Source organism: Chelon labrosus, assembly GCF_963514085.1.
Source record: "Chelon labrosus genome assembly, chromosome: 20".
NCBI lineage: Eukaryota > Metazoa > Chordata > Actinopteri > Mugiliformes > Mugilidae > Chelon > Chelon labrosus.
Window position 1 is genome coordinate 13,888,479 of NC_140353.1, and position 21,652 is coordinate 13,910,130.

The 21,652-nt window shown below is 39.7% G+C and overlaps 4 protein-coding genes across 4 annotated transcripts; 1 reads left to right on the forward strand and 3 right to left on the reverse strand.

The window, feature by feature from the left end:
• The first annotated feature begins 738 nt into the window (after positions 1–738).
• On the forward strand, positions 739–5,199 carry ttc8 (tetratricopeptide repeat domain 8). Its single transcript, XM_084569468.1, has 14 exons — positions 739–901; positions 1,373–1,493; positions 1,580–1,643; positions 1,769–1,928; positions 2,061–2,150; positions 2,242–2,286; positions 2,375–2,460; positions 2,562–2,649; positions 2,735–2,845; positions 2,930–3,069; positions 3,184–3,358; positions 3,527–3,649; positions 4,502–4,585; positions 4,679–5,199. Exons 1-14 carry the CDS (start codon positions 788–790, stop codon positions 4,793–4,795), a joined length of 1,518 nt encoding a protein of 505 aa, XP_084425594.1. The 5' UTR covers positions 739–787; the 3' UTR covers positions 4,796–5,199.
• A 3,094-nt stretch (positions 5,200–8,293) lies between these two features.
• On the reverse strand, positions 8,294–11,913 carry LOC311505116 (C-type lectin mosGCTL-7-like; the record flags this gene model as incomplete). The annotated part of the gene is made up of 4 exons (XM_084568519.1): positions 8,294–8,450; positions 8,542–8,678; positions 10,398–10,540; positions 11,814–11,913. The coding sequence occupies 4 exons, from the start codon at positions 11,911–11,913 to the stop codon at positions 8,294–8,296; spliced, it is 537 nt and encodes a 178-aa protein (XP_084424645.1).
• A 938-nt stretch (positions 11,914–12,851) lies between these two features.
• Positions 12,852–14,640, reverse strand: LOC311505187 (perlucin-like protein). Its single transcript, XM_084568615.1, has 4 exons — positions 14,178–14,640; positions 13,935–14,101; positions 13,721–13,851; positions 12,852–13,407 (listed from the first exon to the last, which is right to left on the reverse strand). Exons 1-4 carry the CDS (start codon positions 14,302–14,304, stop codon positions 13,257–13,259), a joined length of 576 nt encoding a protein of 191 aa, XP_084424741.1. The 5' UTR covers positions 14,305–14,640; the 3' UTR covers positions 12,852–13,256.
• Positions 14,641–17,240: 2,600 nt separating this feature from the next.
• Positions 17,241–21,011, reverse strand: LOC311504982 (uncharacterized protein). The gene is made up of 6 exons (XM_084568348.1): positions 20,332–21,011; positions 19,903–19,998; positions 18,723–18,989; positions 18,490–18,647; positions 18,269–18,399; positions 17,241–18,193 (listed from the first exon to the last, which is right to left on the reverse strand). Exons 1-6 carry the CDS (start codon positions 20,507–20,509, stop codon positions 18,043–18,045), a joined length of 981 nt encoding a protein of 326 aa, XP_084424474.1. The 5' UTR covers positions 20,510–21,011; the 3' UTR covers positions 17,241–18,042.
• Positions 21,012–21,652: the final 641 nt, after the last annotated feature.

The window sequence follows — 21,652 nt, forward strand, 5'->3', positions numbered from 1 at the left end:
AACGGATGTCAGAATAAAAGTATGAACTTCGGACTGAAAATTATATTTTCGTTAATACTTGTCATTATTTAGTCTATTTAGTTATTTAACGTTTTTATTATGTATTTTTTTTCTTTCTTCTATTTTTTTTTAACCTTAATTTTTTTTTTTTTTTTACCCTGGTTGTTTTAACTTACATTATTTTTTAAACTGTTTGCCCTGTAGCACTTTGAGATTGCTTTAAATGTAAAGTGCAATACAAATAAAATTGATTATTATTATTATTATTATTATTATTTCCTACGGAAGAAAATTGCTGTCTACGTAGGAAAAATAAAAAAAAAGGTCAGTTTCACCTTTTAACATGATAACCTTCTGGAGTTATTCATTAGTTATTTACAGATAGTCAGTTGTAAATTCATTAATTTCCATTAATATTTTTATATTTTCCAATGTTATCATGTCATCCAATGTTATCGCGCTATGCTATCATAATACCATGTTATCAAGTTATGTTAAGCACATGTTTATTTCTTATTTTAACTAACGTATGATTTAATCGCCATTCGTTTTATCATCATAATATTTATTTTATTTTATTTTATTTTATTTTATTTTATTTTATTTTATTTTATTTTATTTTATTTTATCAGTTCCTTGGAGGAAGCCGCGGCAGGGAAGGACCGCCCACTTCTGCTGTTGCCGAGCGACAGAGGAAGCTTCGTTTTCGCCATCATCCCATCTTCGTTTAAGAGCTTGCTAACTGGCTTTACTCGTATTTTTTTCCCCCCCTTAACTTATCAAAGCGATGGAAGTGACGATGGACCCGCTGTTTCTGGCGTGGAGTTATTTCAGGAGGCGTAAACTTCAACAATGTTCAGATATTTGTACAAAAATATTGCAAGACAACCCCTACGACCAGGTACTTAGCTCGGCTAGCCTAGCATGCTAGCGATTAAACTGAAGGAAAGCCTGCTAGCTTGCTAACTCAGTGAAGATGCACAACCTGCTCCATAATCCCCATTAGTTGCCCCTGTGTAGTTTATCATAACTCACTAACGTTGCACTTGCTTTGACTTCATCGCTGTTCGTTTAGTGTCTATTATTTACTGCTGGGTTTTATGTCGCATTTTACTACTTTCCTCTTCAGCATGTGTTACTTTCACTTTTTTCTTGCATTCGTGCTTAACTTTATTCTTTTCCCACTGTCTCAATCCATACTGTCTTAAGGACTCCTCCTTGTTTATCTCAGAGGTAATCATGTCCCCATACTGCTCCTGTCACCATTTTCACACCTTGTGATAGCGATAGTTCAACATTGGTCCTGGCTGTTTATCTATAGCCTTATCTAAGACATTTGATATGATTGTATTCATATTTGTTTGTGTAATAGGCTGCATGGAGTTTGAAAACCCAGGCTCTTACAGAGATGGTATATATAGATGAGGTTGAGGTTGATCAGGAGGGGATTGCTGAGATGATGCTGGATGAGAGCTCTATTGCTCAAGTTGCACGTAAGTCTTATACAGTTAAATAATAAAGTCAGTCAATGGTGAGTAAAATGATTCATTTTAGATAATGAAACTCAACTTTCTTTTAGGACCTGGAACATCATTGAGACTCCCTGGAACAAGTCAGGGTGGAGGTCCCACACCAGCTGTCAGGTACCTTTTCCAAGGCAACCAAACCAAATAAGACCTGGAAAGTTAACCTTTGATCATGTTGTCAGGGAAGTTAAAGATGCCTTAGTATTTATTCACTCAGTTATTTATTTAAATGTGAATTTTAGGCCTATGACACAGTCAGGACGTCCTATCACAGGATTTGTGAGGCCCAGCACACAGTCAGGACGTCCTGGGACAATGGAGCAAGCCATCAAAACCCCGCGTACTGCTAGCACTGCTCGTCCCGTCACTAGTGCATCTGGTCGATTCATCCGTTTGGGAACAGTGAGTATTAATGCCAGTAGTAAAGGCCATATGTTAAGCACGATTATGTTTTTCCCACCAAACAAAACAGATGTCTGTTTACTATGTTGACTAAAATGTTTAGCATGATATTTTGTTTCATTCTTTACCCAGGCTTCAATGTTAACCAATCCAGACGGGCCTTTTATAAACTTGTCAAGACTGAATCTGGCCAAGTATTCCCAAAAGCCCAATTTATCCAGGGTAAGACAAAAACCATGACGTTCTTAAACGAATCCAAATCATATTTTTTTTCTTCACAATTACTGATGTAATGGAACATTTCCCTTTGCAGACATTATTTGAGTACATCTTCCATCATGAAAATGATGTGAAAAATGTAAGTGTTGCATGAATCTGCGCTATTAAGAACATTTCTTTGTGTTGTATTGTAAGATTTGTTGACAAAAATTATATTTGACGTACAGGCTTTGGATTTGGCTGCTCAGGCTACTGAACATGCACAGTTCAAAGACTGGTGGTGGAAAGTGCAACTGGGAAAATGCTACTACAGGCAAGTAACCCACAAACCGTTAATGCTTAACATTTCTGACACTGAAGTCACATTTTATTTGCATGAAGTTATATAATAATTCCTGTCTCTGACCTCTGCAGGCTGGGTTTATATAGGGAAGCAGAAAAACAGTTTCGATCAGCCCTCAACCACCAAGAGGTGGTAGACACATATCTCTACCTCGCAAAGGTAGTGATAGAGACGTCACATGAATGAATCACATTACCAAGTTGTTGTGCGGTCTCTTAATTAAATGGAACATGTTTCCTGACAGGTTTATCAGCGCCTGGATCAACCAATAACAGCCCTCAACCTCTTCAAGCAAGGCCTGGACCACTTCCCCGGTGAGGTCACCCTTCTAACAGGAATTGCTCGCATCCATGAGGTACAGTATGTTCACTCTCATGACATAACTGCCAACATTAAACAAGAAACAATATTTACTGTCCCCGAAATGATATCGTTCCAGGAGATGAACAACATTTCATCAGCCACAGAGTACTACAAAGATGTCCTGAAGCAGGACAACACTCACGTGGAGGCTATAGCTTGTATAGGCAGCAATCACTTCTACACTGATCAGCCTGAGATTGCTCTGCGGTTCTATCGGTCAGTCTTTTTTTTTTTTCTTTTCAGGTTTCTGTACAGTTTATACAATGTGTTGTTACACTTCATGTGATGAGAAGTTCCAGTATATCCCATCTGTCATTATCTCTTTGTTAGGCGACTGCTCCAGATGGGAGTGTATAATTGCCAGCTGTACAACAACCTGGGCCTGTGCTGTTTCTATGCCCAGCAGTACGATATGACTCTGTCCTCATTTGAGAGGGCTCTGGCCCTGGTAGCCAATGATGAAGAGCAGGCTGATGTCTGGTACAACATAGGACACGTGGCTGTGGTGAGTTAACAATTTTAGAAAATGTCCAGCATGCCTGTTGATTTAATAATATCTTCTCATCCTGGATGTGGTTTTCAGTTAAATTAAATATCGACTGCAAGTAGGACTCACAAACTTTTATCAGAAATATAGATGTCAGCGCTTAGTGTGTTTGTTCTTTGTTTCCAGGGTATCGGGGATTTGACACTGGCCTATCAGTGTTTTAAACTGACTCTGGCTTTTAACAATGACCATGCTGAGGCCTACAACAACCTGGCTGTGCTGGAGCTGCGCAAAGGTCATATTGAACAGGTAAAACCTATTTTGAAGTTACAGCTTCTACTAAATATGACGTATGGGGTCATAATGTGGTGCTTTTTGGACTGGAGGACATTAGTCATAGTTGCTGTAACTGTTGGAGGAAGTAACCCCTTTTTTGTTTGTCAGTAGTGCAAGAAGTGAAAATTATTGTAGTTCTTAGAAATCATTATAGGGAATTATTAGGCCCTTCTTAAAGTTAGGTACTTTTTTAACACAAGAGGAACCTCCAGTTCCGTTATTGTATGTTGACTGTTTGTGTGCCAGATGTCGTACCCTCAAGGATTTCCCAGAACTGTTTGTTTGAAAAGAGCCTATGGTGTCATTTTACACTTTTTCAAAAGATGTGCCACAGTTTTACAAGATTACACTGACTTTTATACAATCTCAATGTAGCCGGTGTTATCAAAATATATTTCTTCACACTATAAATCCAATGAGTTACACCAACCAAGCGCTTAGCAATATATCAATTTGGACGTGATGTAATCATATGAGACAAGACATCATCAGTTATGTGATATTTTACTCATCCAGCAGTGGCGTGGACTTCCTCTTTGTCTGCAGAGCCGGATCTCACATGCATCGATGTGCAAGCCAACAGCTGGCCGTCACGTCTGCAGCCATGCTGACATGATAATAAAAATTTACTAGCAACCACTCTTTTCTAGCGATACTGTTTTGTATTGACAGCACTGTACAACAAGTCAGGATTTTGTGGTTGAAAAACAAGTCATATTAGCAAATGTGTCCTATCGGCAGGGATAGTACTATGTAGCAATAGAGGGATGTTGAGATGATGATGATGTGATGTCAACAGTAATTGTTGTCTTGTCTTGGATCCAGTCGAAAGCCTTCCTGCAGACTGCTTCATCTCTGGCCCCTCACATGTATGAACCGCACTACAATCTATCAATTCTCTCTGAAAAGGTAATATAAAATAATCTGATTCAGCCTGAACCTGTAAACGGTGCCTCGACCTCCGTGCTACAGTGTCAGCGTGACGTCTTCATTTGTGTCCAGATTGGAGACCTTCAGAGCAGCTACACCGCGGCCCAACGAGCTGAAGACGCGTTTCCAGAGCACGTCGACACTCAGCAGCTTCTCAAGCAACTTCGGCAGCACTTTTCGGTGCTGTGAGTGTCAGACCGCCAACTGGTTGCTGTCAGTCGCGAACTTATAGTAAAAGGTTGACAGGTTAGTCAGACTTTGAAATCCAGAAATGGGCATTAGATTTGGTTGTGTTATTTTTTGAGTGGTACATTGACACCAAACCAAACACCATTATCATGTGTAATCAGAAATCATAATGACATGTCTGTCACCCGGCAAAGAACTAGAAGAAATGTGCAATTTATGTGAAGATGGAGGTTTTCCTGACAAACTGGTAATGTAGTAATGTGTACATAGTAAAGATAAAGATTTTATTTATTACAGTGAAACAATTAGCATACATTTTATAGATCATTTCATAACTCAGAGGTATTTTTAATATTTTAACCTTTCTCGATGTTTTGTAGTCTCAACAGACATGACAATAAAAAAATACCAATTCAGAGGAGTTAGTGCTTCATTCAGTCAATTAAACCAATATAACTACATTAACCCATAGATCTGGGTGGCATTTCACAAATCCATTTCAGGGCAGTATTGCATGGAGCATCGTTCCACGTCTTAAAGGGGTTGAATCTGGGATACACAGCTGCGCAGTCTTCATTGTTCAGGTTGTTGGGCTCGCCGTCATTCCAGTACCTGAAACGATGAAGAAGTCGCTTTGTTCAGCTATAATACTTGCCCTGAAATGGATGATGGACAGAGCAATTTGAAACTCCAACAATTCATAATATCTCCAATAAGTTATTTGCATGTTTGTAATGTTTTGTATTCAGCTATTACCCTTCAGTCAGAGTTGTCCCATCCGGCCATCTCCAAGTCCCTTCCTCCTCTGAATCCCTCAGTCCGATCCAGAAGCCGCTCTGGGTTATGTGTCTCGAGCTGTCTTGGTAATTATTTATCAATTCCGCTACTGCCAGCTGACAACACAGGTAATGTTCACGATTATTCTTTCACTGTTCAGAAGTGCTGATAATGGCCATCGCTAAAGATGGAACAGCAAATTCAGTCCAGAATTATCATCATCTTACGTGTTTCTCTCTGCTGTCGATGGTAGCCAGGTCGCCTCCTTGCTTCTTGCAGAATTGTCTGGCATCCTGCCACGCTCTGCGTGAAATGGTATCAGAGAGGGCGAAGTACAAACACACAGAGTTCATGAAAGTCCATCCTGGTAAGCAGTGTCTGCAGCCCTCTTCTGTTACCAAAAAAAAGAAAAAGAAACACAATGAGCTTGTCGGCAATAATTATGAATTCAACAGCGTAATCAACATGTTAAAAACCCACTAATCATTGGTATGTGGGATCTCAACGCTGCAATGTCTGTTTGAATTTTGTCAGCCCGCTTTTCGTAGTCCGTGTTTCTTCTGGTCTGGTGGTCGAGCTCCCACTTGGTGATCTGTTGCTGACTCATCTCTTTTGCCAGCTGTTTCTTGGCTTCGTCCCTGCTTTGGACCGCTGAGTTGTAACTGGCCTGCAGTTTGGCCATCTCACTTCCAATGTCCGTTATTAGATGGTTCCCATCCCTAAGTTTGTTGTCTGTAAGTGGTGAAGACATAGTATTACACACATTTTTTTAAGATCACTTTTTTTTTTTACAGTACAGTTAACGGAAAACGTGCATTTATTATGTACAGCCCAACTAAATATATGAGTCCATGCAATACATACATAACTTGTTCCCTTTTAGTATTTTATCCACAGTGGGGAAATGTGTTGTCTGCTTTTAACTCATCCACTTGGAGCAGTTTTCAGCGAACTTTGCAGCGCCTGGGGGAGCAGTTTAAGAGGCTGCTTGCCTTGCTCATAGATATTTACGCTATGGATGTCTGCCTCTCAACCAACTGACTCACAAGCTCCTATAAAGAGTCTTTAAATGATTTCAAACCTTCCATATTTCGTACTCGAAATTCTCGTTATTTATTGGCCAACATATAGATTAATGCCATACACTCATCTCAGTGTCTTCTTCCATTTTTAGGGACCGAACGTCTGTTTGCAAACTCAACAAGTCCAGTTCTCTTTGTCTTAGCCTTGTTTAAACATACCATGACCTAGATGACAAAGGATCTAAACAGTTGCCTGCTGTGGCTGAAAACATGTGGTCCATTAACACTATACATCATACAGTCAAAGAGTCAGTGATGTTGTTTATATATCAGCTTGAAAGTAAATCAAAACGTCACATTTCTATTCTGTTAACCTCACGAAAAGTCCAAACCTTTCAAAAGAATCGATCTTAAACATTGCGAACTTGATGTCACCGCAATTCTTTTGACAAAATTGTAAAGCTACGTGTGTTTTATGGGTCAGCAGTGACTTACAATAGACTCCCAGGCCAATGTTGACTGCTAGCAGAAATGCGGCGAGCACTGCCAGGCTCACCGCAAGCCGTTTGTGATGATTCACACTGGACAGGGGCCTCAGTCTGGACATGGAAACTGCAGAGAACAGTGGTCTATCGATATCAGATGCATAAACAACACAGGAACAATTCTATATAATGAAATCGACATACAGAGTGTTGATAGAAGTAAAGGAAAACATGGATGAATGAGTGGAAGTGCTTTTAAAGTCCTTATTAAGACATTTTATGTAGCTTTTTAATGTGTCACCCATTTGTATCTGAGTTTACATACTAAAATAAATAATTCAAAGCATGTACTTCACTTATAGAAGATTCATATTAAGGATTTAACCGGGTTCAGAATCAGGCACCGTGTATCAAGGAGGTCATTGTTAATTTCCTGATCATTTACGATACCTTGTCGCCTCTCCTGGTTTGAGTAGAAAGGCTCCTCATCCACCCTGACATCCTCTTGACAGATCAATTTGTTATACGTGCCTTCAAAAATGCCACCAGAATTTTCTCCGTCCCCCATTGTGACTGTTAAGACGAGAAACGTCTAACGCTGTTGTCCAGGAGAGATTATTTGTCAGGACATTGCCCCGTGTGTCATTACAAACAGAAAAACTGGGTTCTCTTGTTAAATATTTACAGGGGTTGCAGGACACACGATGAGCAGTTTCGTTTTCTGATTCCCCGAACGACGTGATTTCTCATTCGTTTGAAAATCATTCACTAGAAGACTTGAAGAACGATTCCTTAATGGTCACTTTTTATTTTATTCAGTCAAATGTTGTCCATCTTAACACACGTATACAACTCATCAGACTGGTAATTCAGTTACAGTTAGAGAAGTTTAATCAAGCTGAGCCTTTTACTGTTTCTTTTCTCGTGCTGTTGTTCCTAGAGATGCAGTGACTTCTTCTGTAGTTGGGTGTTTAGCACATTTGCATTTGAAATAGCAATTTTCTTGTAAAACATAAAAAGACATCCTCTTTTGCGCCACATTTGCAGCGTAGACATCTGTGGCCTTTCCACATATACCTTAATGATACATAACATGAGTAGTAGTGTGTCAACCTGCAGCTTCTTTATTTTAAAGACTCTGTGACATTATTATTATAATTCCATATAATCACTGTTATTATCGTGCCGTTATTGTCATTTCTACTAAAGAGTTTTCATGTCTCCTTCAGCTCCTTCTCACAGATCCAGTTCAGTAGATCGTCCTTGCAGTTTGCGTTGTACCACGTCTTCATAGAGTCCGTGTAGTGAAGTAAAGCGGCACAGTTCCCGGTCTGAGGTCCACTGCGGCTAGGCTGTCCACTTCTCCAGTACCTAAACCAAAACGAGTCACAGAAGAATTTATTTTTTGTCCCCATGAAGTTGTCACAAAGAGCAAGTCTGCGACAGCCTGCGAGATGCTTACAGTGGTGAGCTCTCGGTCACGTTGTTAACCCAGACCCACGTTCCCTCTGCCACCACATCAGTGAGGCCCATCCAGTATCCGTTCTCCCACCAGGAGCTGCCGCCGGTCTGCCTCACAAAGTTGTCACTGATGAGTTGCTGTGAGGAAGCAGACATGGAAAACTTGTTTATTTCAAGTTTCTTGTCATATATAAATATACTGTATTATCCAACAAACCCTTCATTTTCAATTCTTTTGCTGAGTGATGCCGCCTGAAATGAACAGAAGTATTTGCTCCCTAAACTTAAAGGGGAACTACTGTTTTTTACAACCTGGACCTTATTTCTGGCATAATATACGATTGTTTACTCACCCATATAACTTTTGTGTAATTTGTAGTTGTTCGGGAGATTTTTAGAGCTGCGTATATCCATATAGTGGGAGTGACTGGGGCACCGAAACGCAGCCTCTTATCTGCTGCGAAACTCGTTCATTTCACCAATATTTTGTTATCGTACGCTAGTACTATTCCCCGTTGAGTCCGGAGTTACCTGTTATCATCATCCGGGGTCTGTAGGTCAATCTACAGACCCCGGATGATGATGTCTTCTGACCTGGATGATGTCATCTCTGAGCGCTGCGCATACCCGCGACAGTCGGCTTGTTTACCTGTAATTTGCTACTGATAGTCTTTTGCAGCCTGGCTGAATATTTTTCCGATTCTGAGCTTGTGGACAAACCGCAGCAGTAGCGTACTATAACAAAATATTAGTGAAATGAACAAATTTCGCGGCAGATAAGAGGCTGCGTTTCGGTGCCCCAGTCACTCCCACTATATGGATATATGCAGATCTAAATATCTCCCGAATGACTACAAATTACACAAAAGTTATATGGGTGAGTAAACGATCGTATTTTATACTAGAAATAAGGTCCAGGTTGCAAAAACCTTTAACCCTTTTAACCTTTGACTTTTTCACATGATGCCACATGCAGTACATTTACTCATGTTGCCAGCTTGATGCCATCTAATTAAATACACCCATTACAGTTGACTTTGGATATTATATGCGTATATATATATATCATATAATCAACTAGATATAGTGACTTTCAGCTCATTTAGATGCAAACCAGACAACTAAATGAGCTGAGACTTGGTTGATTGAAATTTTAATTTGAGAGATAGTTATTAAAAGAGAATAGATTATAACCATTTGCTTTTAATTCTAAAAACAGCATATTAAGCAAATTAATAACTTTTTAAATAATTATCAGGAAAATTCCTCCCACATGCTCTACTTGAGAAACAAAACCTGTAATTGTACTTAACAGCATTTGAAAATCAGATGTCAAGACGTCCAAACAAAGAAAATAAAATCCTTTACAGAACCTGGAATTTCCCAAAAAAATAGAAATGCCTTTTTCATTACAGAGACAATAACGCTTCCTTACGTGTGTGTTTTTGACCCACCTGCTCCTCCAAGCCACTGATCACAAGTAGGTCGGCCTTTTTGCTAATACAGTCTGCCCTGCTATCCGACCAATTCTTTCTGGAAGCCAAGTCATTGCGAGAAAAATAGTAACAAGATGATTTCAGAAGGTTCCATCCTGGTGGGCATCTGCCACAGCTTTCCTCTGTTGTAAGGAGAGATTGGAAAAAAACGTTTCGTCATATTTTATATATTTCTGAAATGTCGTTTCCGGTTGCACAAAAGTCGAACAGGTTCATGCAGGGGAGAAGTTTGGAGGTCTGCCTTACCTAAGGCGGTTTTATTGGTTTGGAGATTTGTCTTCTCTATTTGTAGTGCTTCAACTCTTCTCAGAATGGTGTCAGCGAAGGCTTTCTTCTGCTTTATTTGCAGCTTTAGTTGCACATGGTTGTTGCGCTCTTTCACCAGTGCTGCCTGGGCGTCCAGTTTAGCTCGGATGATAGCACTGTGGTTGCGGAGATAGTTCAGCTCAACGGAGAGAGGTGTAGCGTCTGACAGAGGGATCTCAAGGTCTTTGGCTTTAGCACCTGAAGCATAAGAGTAAGAATGAGATAAAGGGGCTTTTTAGCCTTACTAGCGGTCTGGGCTGAAGTTCACCACCTTGCACCAGAATGCAACATCTCAATAATAGCCTGAAGAAATCATTGTCCTCTGAGGATAAATCCTACATACTCTTGATGAATACCTGACTTTTCCAATCATCAACAGGTGTAAGTTTTCACTTATCCTGTGAAATATCTCATATCTCAACTTGACAAAATTGTCAGAATTCTCATTACTTTGGTTTACCAGCAAATACTTGTATTGTCTTTAAATGCTGAACACCAGCATGTTGAGCCAGCTGGAAGTGGGAGAGATTCGTGGTATACCCTGGATGGGTCACAAGTCTATCGCAGAAAGACAACCATTCACCAGTTAATCTAACATACATGCCTTTGGACTGGCAGACACAGGGACAAAATGCAAACAGAGAGGCGCCAGCTAGCCAGCAGGTTCAAACCCAGAACACTTCTTGATGTGAGGCAACATTGCACAACCACTGCGCTGCCATGCTGCTCAAATAATGAAATAATTAATGAAAACCATATTAGTACCATTCTTTTTGATGTATTGTAGCAAGGCTTCATGTTGCACATACTGTATTACTTCACTTGCTTTATGCATTTCACTTTATCTGTGTGTTTCAAAGCATTGTGTTCACATTAAGATACAAATACAATACTCTAACAAAAAAAACGTTTTTATTTTGATAGTGTGTAATGTCAGTTCAGCTCTGTTATTCAAATCCCACTAAACAGGGTCTCGAAATCAGATTAAGGAAATCGGCTGCCAGCGCATACTTACAGTAAATCCCAGTGACAACAGCACCAATCAGTAGAAGAGCATTCAGCAGGCCCAGACTCAGTATAACCAGTCGGTGGTGTGGAAACCCAGATCCATCTCTGTCTGCAAACAGTCCTTGAAAATGTTCTCTCTGTTAAAATCTCTCCTCTAAATTAAATTAAGAATGTTACCATGGTGACTTTTCCCCTTCGATAAGGGTTACAGAGGAATCAAAGGCGTATTAGTTGAAAATGTCACATTTTTGGTTTTAAACCACGGGGTATAGCTTTAAAAATGCGGTACAGATGTTTAAAATTAAGATATATTTGTAGATTTTTTTATTTTTTACATGTATTTGTGATCTAGGTTACAGAATGAGGTAAAGCTACTCAAATGTTCAAGATAGAAAAAGTGGTGGTGTAAAAGAAGAAGTATGACATAGTTAAGAAGCTGCAGATGTTGTAAAGTGAGCCGTACCTTGTCCAGGTGGGAGCGAATCCGTGCCGAAATCTTGAGAACTGTTTTGTTCAAATGACATTTCCTCTTTACGTTGTGACTTTGACAGTGAGTTCTCCATTTTACCTCTGCAAGCAGCGATTATTGATCTGTTTGTCGCTCCTGCTTGTACCAGCGATAAGGGGTGTGTGTTTCAGCCCCTTTATAGATGTTATGCCTCTGTATGCATATGTGGGGCTGTAAAATGGTACAAAGGCAGATGCATGTGTAACATAATTTTCAGCATAAACAGAGTTAGAGTAAGGGATTCTGTAACACTGCTTTATGCCATTTGGCTCCTTGTTCTCATATTATTACACTGTGCTCAATGTTCTACATTCTGTCCAAAATAATTCTCTATCCTAAGCACATCCTGAGAATAAAGTACAGAACAGTACATGGAGGTTTAACCAGTAAATGCAAATATACTCTACTATTTATCTGGATTGATTGCACGCTTTTCACCAGCTGACTGAGAGGAACTATTAAAGGGTTATTTTTAAAAATCTGGGGGAAAACCTACATCCTCTTTCTTAGAAAGAATGGATTCCCAATGACTTCTTAGCAAGAAAGAGGACGTTTGGAGTAAGTTTAGAAGATGCATAACGTCTGTATGGTTTTTCTACAGTCAGCGCCTAGTTAACTTAACTAGGGCCAGAAAGAGCCATCCAGGTATGGAGGACTGAGAGTGCCATAATCACAAACCAATGGAAGAAAAAATAAATGACTTAATGAGTAAATGCATATGCCATCAGAACCACTGAAAATTAAATTAAATACGAGTGATGGCATTAATTAAGTTGTAAAGTGAGATATATGTATAATAAAAAGAAAATTGAATATGAGTTTATGCCACATTGTATTCATATATTTATAACATCATCTATTCACTGAGTCATGGCAGTTTTTATCCTCCATTTCCTGGTTCTGTGGGATGCTAAAAAAATCCACCTACCAGGAGCTCTGATGCTCACCATTAACAACAACAACAAAAAAAAACATGATATATAATATATATAATCCCCATACTGCCATGAGACTTTAGTTCTGATTAAAGCAGAGAATTTATTAAGCATTTATAAAGCAATTTAATTATCAACAACCTCTTTATAACGCACTATAATTTTAATTGTAAGCAGATAAACATGCTCCTTAATGTGTTCGTCCATTACTACAACTCCCTCTATGGGCACCTATAAGTGGAGGCTGGTGTATAAACAGACAATATGGAAAAGCATGTTGGTAATAATGTAAAACAATGTTTGTAGGATACAGTGCACTTTCCCTTATATAACTGCTTATACAGGCTAACTGTGGGAATTTGATGTGTTAGCAGTTTATTTGTTTTTGCTCACGGAGATTTGTACGATAATAACATGCACATACAGTATGAAGAGTATGTAAGAATCACCAGTGCAAGAAATTTCAACTCATATAAGCTGGAGCCTTTTCACAGATCCATTTCATTGTTTCTTTACATCCAACATCGTTCCAAGCCATGAAGAAGTTTTCTCTGGGATACACTGCCGCACAGTCCTCGTCGTTAATATCGTTTGGTTCTCCATCGTTCCAGTACCTGGAGCAAACGATAGGCCTGAGTGACAGTAATTGTACATGTTGTCCTCATTCAAGTCAGTGCTGTAACCAGTGAGTGTGTCAAAGCCTGAAAACATGTAATTGGGTCTTACTGGTGCACAACAGTCCGGACTGTATTACTGTGTCTACTTCCTATACAGGAGTTTTTTACTGCTCCCAGACATTTCTGGCTGTTCATGTCTCATTTATGCCAAGAACTATTTGAATACATGGTAAAGTGCGCTACAAGTCTTACTTGCCTTCCCTAAAAACACATTTTTTAGAATGTGAAGTACAGTACATTAAACTCTTACCCTTCAACAAGCACTGTTCCATCCAGCCATTTCCAAGTCCCTTCCTCATGAAAATCTCTCAGTCCAAACCAGAAGCCATCCAAGTGCTTTGAGGGGTCTCGATTATTTATCAAGTGAGTCACAGTGGCGTTCTAGCGAACACAAAACATGAACCAAATCACTTTTTTGAAAACAACTTTAAAATACTACACGTTGCACAGAAATATTAACTAACTTCTTTGTCTGTGGTGTCTATGACTGCAAGATCTCCTCCGTAGACGTGGCAGAAGTTTCGGGCATTTTGCCATGTACTGTAGCCACCAGCGACGTTTGAGAAAGAGAAGTAGTAACAGATGGAGTTCATCAAAATCCATCCTGGTGGACACTGTCTGCAGCCACCATCTGTTGCCACAGAAAATTGCATCAGTATATAAAACCATAAAAAACATTTTTGATTATACAGTAACAGATGTCTCACGGATCATTGGTAAGTGTGATCTCAGTGCTGCGATGTCCGCTGTCATTTTATCGATCCTCGCTTTGTACTCGGTGCTTCTTTTTGTCTGGTGCTCATACTCCCAGTTGGTTTGTTTCTGGCGACCCATCTCACTGTCCAGCTGCTTTTTGGCGCCCTTTATGTTTTCCACTGCAGCCTTGTAAGATTCCTGGAGTCTGGACAGCTCTTCGCTGATGCGCTCTGTATCATCAAGTGTGAGGTGGGTGTCCGTGAGTTTGTTGTCTGTAAGTGGAGAGCAAACAGTGCCACTGAAACAAAGAAATCTTTATATTTTGTCTCTTGTGTTTTTCTCATCATTAGTATTTGTATTTTCCCAATCAAAATACTGTCTGAGCTTATTCTTATGTTGCTGATCTAAATCTTCCAAATGAGAATGAACAGAGGAAAAGGGGAAGGAAAAGTGATGAAATCCTTGCCAGATAATCAACAATGAAAAAGCCTTTCGATTGTTTTCTATAATTGCACAGGAATATTACGAATTGCCTTTACATACTATTAACACAAAAGTCTCGAGATGCATTTAATTTTAACAAAAATATGATCATTTGACTTCTATATCTAGAAAACAGAAGTCTATTTCATCAGAGGTAGAAAATAAACCATTAGCTAACTGACTCTTTGTCAAGCCACGCCCCCTCCATGTTGCTGTTGACTCTAGACTTTATTAACCAGCATTTAGGGAGCTAGGGTTGTAGGCAGCAGGGACTTCAATATCTTGAGAAAAGCTATGTACATGACATTGCATAACCAGAAGTAGGTAACCATGGTAGGAGGCCTCTGATTGGTGGGTCAGCAACCAATCAGAATTGCCTTTACATACCATAGCCCTAAAGGTCCAACATAAGCACAGTGGTAGTTCATTCTGTCTCTAGATGAATTTAATTTTGAATTATATAATCATTTAACTCATTTTTTTTTTGTTTTGTTTTTAAGTAGAAATGTTCTAATTTGCTAATTTTCCCATTAGAAATTCATTCATTCATTTATGACACTGTAAATGAAATACATCTGGCTAAAGCAAAAAACAATCTGTCAGTTAATTATCACCAATTCAAAATAATCTAGCAACTATTTTAATAAACAATTAATGAATTAAGTCAACTTTCAAGCAAAAATACTCAGTTTCAGGATAATAAATGAGGCTCTAGGAATAAAGAAACTAGATTCACTCGATTATTGAACCATGTAGCATTTACTTACAATAGGCTCCCAGGCTGATGACGACTATCAGTAAAACGACCGCAAGAAGCGCCAACATCGCTGCAGCCATTCTGCAGCATTTCCCAGATGTCATACTGAACATGGGCACTGGACAGAAAGATCATAAATCAACATCAACAGCCAGGAACTACATTAAACTGCAGCAACAGTGGATTGCTATGTTATTGTTATTTACATTTTAGAGGTTCTGTTATTGGCTTAATTTATGAGCAGGAAAACCTGTTAGAGCCGAGCACACCTTCCACTTAGCAGTAACTGATAATAATCAAGTCTTTTCATGAAATGTGTTTAACAAACATTTAAATTATGCTACCATGTCGACGGAATCTGTTAAACCTGCGGTAGGAAGGATGCTCCTCGTTGTGAAAGTCCTCTTCAGAAATCAGTGTGTTAAATCCGCCATCGAAATTACACCTTGGGCCATCGTTCGCCTCCATTCTTGCTGATTAGTTAGGATAAGCAATAAACTAGAGAACATGAGCGACGATCTGCCAGGACACTGTTGTCTCGTGATCCGAGCTACACTTGCTTAGCTCATCAACAATTGTCAAGATTATTTTGTTCCGGAGAAAAATCTTTTCTGTTGAAAAAGAGAAGTGGAACTATTACTTTCTAGTGTATTACATTCACTTTCCTCTGCTGGATCCTTGTTGTGTACGCAGGATGTGAATATGCTGACACTTCAGAAAGAATTTAGGCATGCATTCAAGTGGAGGCCTAGATAATAGTCGATGCCCTTCAGTGATGAAAACAATTATCATGCAGTAGGAAAACACTCGAGTGATTTCTAAATCATCTTTATTTCACTGAACAGTAATTTGAAAGATCTTTTGTGTAGGCTGTGAAAATAGTCATGTTCATAGTTTTACTATGAATTTACGGTCAGGCATAACTCATCAGAGAATGGACATGGGCCTTCTGAGGGTATCCTCTGGTGACAACAGGGTGTTGTTAGTGGGGACTTTTGGGCCCTATGGGTTGAGGGGAGATCAGAGTCCATGGATCAGACTTGTTCCAGTGCACAGATATCCCACAGATACTTGATCAGTTTGGGATTTAGTGAATTTGGAGCCCAGGTCAACACCTTGTGCTGTTCTTAATGTTTTTGTGTGTGTGTCTGTCTCAGGTTGCATCCTGCTGGGGGTGGCAGCTGCCATCGAGGAGTGTCATTATTTTGGGTTGGGGGTGCCTGGTCAGGTCTAGGTGGGTGGTACGTGTCTAAGTAACATCCACACCAATGCCTGGTCCACAAGTTTCTCAGCATAACATTGTCACAAGATGGTCAGTGTTATTTACTTCTCCTGTCAGTGGTTTTAATGTTGTGGCTGATCGGTGTAAAATGGCAGTTGTACTGTATATGTTCAGTTTCATGTTATTCTGCAGGACTCCACTTGGCAGTTAAAGCATAATAATTTAAGGAAAACATGGCAACCAGTGACGTTGCAGTCTACCTCCATGTCTGTCCAGACTATTCTTCTGTACATCCTTTAGTCTAAAGAAACATTTTCACAATAGGCTTATGGAAGCGATGGACACTGACTAGGTCACTCCAGGACATTTACGTTGTTTACAGTGCCTAAAATAAGTATTCATCACCTCAGATGTTTTCCCTATTTTTTGCTTCTATGAATGGAATCATGGTCAGTGTGATCTGGCTTTTTATTGACAAGAATTTACAAAACAAAACAAAAGTCTTTGCTGCTGAAGTGAAAAGATCACAACTCAGCTCACACACAACTCACCTATGTGGATAGGTATTGTTGGAGAAGACCGTTTACAATCCCTTTTGACCTCGTTCCTCTTCTCCGCGCGTTCGTTTAATGGACGACACTGCACGCTTCTATTTCTCCGTTTGAGTAATTTATTAAAAGCAACACAAAGAAATAAGCTTACAGAGCTCTGGGCCAAATCTTCCTGTCCCTGACAAACAACAAAGTCGTGTCAGTTCATGAAGTCTGATTACCTAATATACTACTACAGAAAGTTGTGTAGGATGCAGGCGAACTTGGGTGTGTCGTCTTCTGGTTGGCTCGTAATCTGACTCCGTCTCTCCTCTTCACCTGCCACTGACGCCCATAACATCTGACTCCATCCACGCTCCATCTCCTCGAGTGAGTGCCTGCACAAAACAGCCTTAACAAAGAACACATTCTCTTCCCTGATATGGACGTGTGGTTAATCTAGCGTTGGATCATCTCGACCTGCTGCATCCCCTTCCTTTATCTGTTATTGACATTCTTCTGTTCCTGCACGGCCTGGAATATTCTGTGGTTAGTAAGCTACATTAAGCAGAACACACTCTTAACTACTATACATTTTGTAACAGTAATTATCACACCATGTTCTTAAACTATGATTAACTCCTCAGGTATTCTCATCAATTATATCTACAGTATCAATCAGGCTTGTACATCAAATTCTAATCAGTTACAATAATACATTTATCACGTAAAAACAAACATAAATTCAAAATCAGGGGTTCTATATAAGGTGCCAACTTCGATATGGAGTGGCAAGTAGTAGAGACAGCAGACCAGTCTTAAAGGTTTTATTTCTTAAGCGCCACCACCATCTGCTTGTGTGTGCTTCAGATGTGCTTCCTGATTCAGCTTGATGTCTGTTCACATATCCAGTGTCCCTGATGCTGGCTGCAAGGGGCATCGTTGCGGGTCTTCCAGGGATTAGAAGGACTAGCAACTGCAAATGCACAGTCCTCCCCATCACCCATGTCATTCGGTTCTCCCTCCTTCCAGTACCTTTGAAAAATCAAACAGCCGTCAATTAAGACTCACAATTAATACAGCACTATGAGTTAATGCTGCAGCCCTCACCGTTGTTCCGCCTCAGTGACGTTATTAATCCACATCCATGTCCCTTCTGTGACTGCATCTGTGAGACCAATCCAGAAACCCCAGACGCCACGTTCTCTGCTCCTGTTCTCAATGATGACACTCACAAATTTCTGTTTAAGAACACAAAGTGTAGACATCTTCACTGGGTCAAGTATAAATACATCTTATTGGCACACTCTTTACACTTTTATTCAACCCACCTGTTCCTCCTCGTTATCAATCACAACCAGATCTGACCCACGGCCAATGCAGTCTTCTCTGCTGCCCTGCCAGTTCTTTTTGACAGCAGAAGAAGAAAATAAATAGCAGGATGAGTTGAAAGGAATCCATCCAGAGGGACACCTGCCACAAGTCCCCTCTGAAAAAAACAAAAGTTGTGTCACGTCGGGTGCTTCGCTGTTTTGTAAGTTAACAAATTAAAACTCTGTCTCACCCAAAGACGATACATTGGACTGCAAGGATGTCTTCTCTTTTTGCAGCACCTCAATCTGTCTCTGATAACCTTCATTGATGGTCTTCTGCTGCTCAATCTTCACCTTTAGTTGTGCGTGGTTTTTACGTGCGTTCTCCAAAGTACTGTTGGCCTCCTCTTCAGCTTGGATCACATCGCTGTGGTTGCTAAGAAGATAGTCGAGCTCGCTGGTGAGCTGTGTCGCAGCTGAGTGGGTAACGTGGATGGAGCCCTCTTTGACTCTGGCACCTGAACGCAATGTTGCAGAAGACCATTTACAATTTATACTTCCTCAAAAGTTGTTTTTATACTGACAAAAGTTCATATGAAATAGTACACACACCTGTCTTCCCCTGACATCCCTCGGATTTACTCCAAATATGTCTCTCCATATATATAAGGCTACTACAAGACCCAAAGAGCCCGTGAAGCATCATTTGATCTTATTGTCAAAAGGTTTAAGCTTAAGAGAGATGGAACACAGTAACGTGTTGGAGATACTGGTCAGGGAGGCTGTCAAGAGGGTACATTGAAGGAGCTGCAGCTCTTTCTCTCAAGTACTGGAAGCTGCAAGCTGTTTCTGGTGAAAAACTCATCTAAGCCTGGCTAAACGTTTTGTCCAATATTGTTAAATGTACAGTATGTATGATGGCAAACAAATACCATGGGGCTGCTTTTCTTCAGATTGTACTTGGGCTTTTACTGATGGAGGATGGAGGAAATCATGAACTTTCAGCATGACAGTAATCCAAAGCACACATCCTAATCAAAAAAGGGATTAATGCAATATAATCAAAGGCTGCGTCAACTCAGTATTAAGTCATGCAAAACAGTTTTACTCTTTTATTTCTCTGAAAAGTGTCAAAGTGGTTTTCAGTGGCATTGTAATCTGTAAAATAAAGATATAAATGTTCTGTTGTGACGTGTCCTAGTGTTTTTTTATTCCCATTACAAAAACCTGCTAGTTTAACAAGGATGGACAGACTTTTCACTGTATACATATAAGTCCATGCATGTCTAACGGTGAACAACTGTTCCCATGCATTTACTCTATTTGGTAACTCAGTGAATCAGAGGGATGATGAAATAATTGTAAAGTCAGCACAATAAAAACCGTCAGTTCCGAACGTGAAAGACGGAAATGAAACTTTGCCGTACTCACAGTTAATTCCAATAACAAGAGCGGCTGTGAACAAGGCGGCGTTCAGCAGGGCCAGACACACCGTAACCAGTCGGTAGTTGGTAAAAGTGGGCCCACCTGTGATTTTTGAATGTAAATGTTGTCATTTCTTATCGTTAAAGGTTTCCGTTCCTCATATTTTCTGAATTAGCTACTTCTAAGTCAGTCTTACAAATATCAGTGAAACTGAAGCAAAATAGAAATTAAGCTTAAAGTCAAAACATTGAAAATAATCTCAAAAATTTAGCAGTGTAACATTTAAACAAAGCCTTTTATTGGTTACTATCTGTAACCAATAAAATTTGTATAGTCCACTGAAAATATGAAAATATGTTTTACCTTTACCTGACCAGCAACTCATTTAAATACCACTGACTACACGTATCAGACACTGGAGAATAAAACTCATACCTCGTCCAAAGATTTTATAGACATGTCGTAAACCTCCGTCTTTCTCTTCATTTGTCTTCCTCTGTGTATTCTCCATAAGTGCAAGCTCGCTGTCACTGCCCACTGATCTTTTTGCCTCCTCTTTTATATCCACAAGCGGCAGACTTACTATGGGTGTAGCAGTCGTATCACAGTTCATCAGCTTAAGATGTGGATGCTGTTGCTCCGGGACATCCTCATTGTTTTTTTGTTTTTTTTTAATTAAGAAGCATAATTTAAATGACTTAAATGATCTGTCTCATGGAAAAGGTACTGTAAAAGTGCTGTAAAAACCTACAGGTATCACGCTTTCAAATCCATAAATCTCAGGGGTTCCAGATTAGGTGGTAGTAATTTAAGGAGTGAGGTGTGTGGTTTCATCATGCCAGTACATAAAGCTCTCTCCACAGCCTTCAGAATAAAAGGCTGTTTTTAGATTTAGAGCCACGACATCCGTAAACAGATACCTCCACTGCAAGGAAAGTCATCCGCAAGCAGTGGGGATTTCAAACTAAATCCCATTTTATACTGGTTGCCCCTGCAAATTTAGCCGAAGAGGAGATTTTGTCTGTTGCAAAAAAAGTCTCCATGAACTCGAAAAATTTCATCACAGGACCTAAAAGAGGAAGACTTCGCTCTTGCAACTGCTGTTGTCAGATTGCATGTGTTGACAATCAAAGAGAGATTGCACAAATTTTACCAGAAGGAAATATGAGCCAGAAAAAAAAAAAAAAAAAAAAAAAAAAAGAACATTTCAGACCTGGCATTTTCTGACAACGACAGTGTTGTGTATCCTCAGTAACAGCAGACATTTGAGACTTATGAGGATAAGGGTTTACTTATTTTTCAATAGGAATATTGTTTCAGGGGTACTATCTGATTCAGCTTGATAATTGGCCTCGATCTTCACATATCCAGTGTTTTCCCAAGTATTTGGTTATTTGGTCCTCCATCTATCCAGTAGCTTTGAATGAACAAACAGCCATCAGTTATCATCCTTAATTAACACGGCACTGAGAGTTTATACTGCAGCCCTCACCGTTGTTCCACCTCGTGTCCATAATATCTGTCAGCTGCAATTTTTTATTTGAACTGAGGTCTGGATGCTGACTTGGCCAATCTGGGACGTTCACATTTCTGTGCCGTTGAAGTCCTCTCCCTTGACAGCTGGCTGAACTTTGCTAAACTGATGTTAAGCACGTCTTCATGTGATTTCTTCAAAAAGCTAGAACGTAAGGCTGGGGAAGGTGTTTTTATTTTACACAGTGTTGACTGCACTAGTCATAAGGAGATGGGAGTTTTT

What these genes read in the sequence shown, in the direction of transcription:
- LOC311505187 (XM_084568615.1), bottom strand. Translation starts at nt 14,304, where the DNA reads ATGGGTCGCCAGAAACAAACCAACTGGGAGTATGAGCACCAGACAAAA. An exon ending in ATCACACTTACCAATGATCC is followed by an intron (nt 14,102 to 14,177) that starts GTGAGACATCTG and finishes CTGTGGCAACAG; the next exon opens with ATGGTGGCTGCAGACAGTGT. An exon ending in GGAACAGTGCTTGTTGAAGG is followed by an intron (nt 13,408 to 13,720) that starts GTAAGAGTTTAA and finishes CGTTTGCTCCAG; the next exon opens with GTACTGGAACGATGGAGAAC.
- LOC311504982 (XM_084568348.1), bottom strand. Translation starts at nt 20,509, where the DNA reads ATGAACTGTGATACGACTGCTACACCCATAGTAAGTCTGCCGCTTGTG. An exon ending in GTCCAATGTATCGTCTTTGG is followed by an intron (nt 18,648 to 18,722) that starts GTGAGACAGAGT and finishes TGTTTTTTTCAG; the next exon opens with AGGGGACTTGTGGCAGGTGT. An exon ending in TTGATAACGAGGAGGAACAG is followed by an intron (nt 18,400 to 18,489) that starts GTGGGTTGAATA and finishes GTTCTTAAACAG; the next exon opens with AAATTTGTGAGTGTCATCAT.
- ttc8 (XM_084569468.1), top strand. Translation starts at nt 788, where the DNA reads ATGGAAGTGACGATGGACCCGCTGTTTCTGGCGTGGAGTTATTTCAGG. An exon ending in GATTCATCCGTTTGGGAACA is followed by an intron (nt 1,929 to 2,060) that starts GTGAGTATTAAT and finishes TTCTTTACCCAG; the next exon opens with GCTTCAATGTTAACCAATCC. An exon ending in GCAAAGGTCATATTGAACAG is followed by an intron (nt 3,650 to 4,501) that starts GTAAAACCTATT and finishes TCTTGGATCCAG; the next exon opens with TCGAAAGCCTTCCTGCAGAC.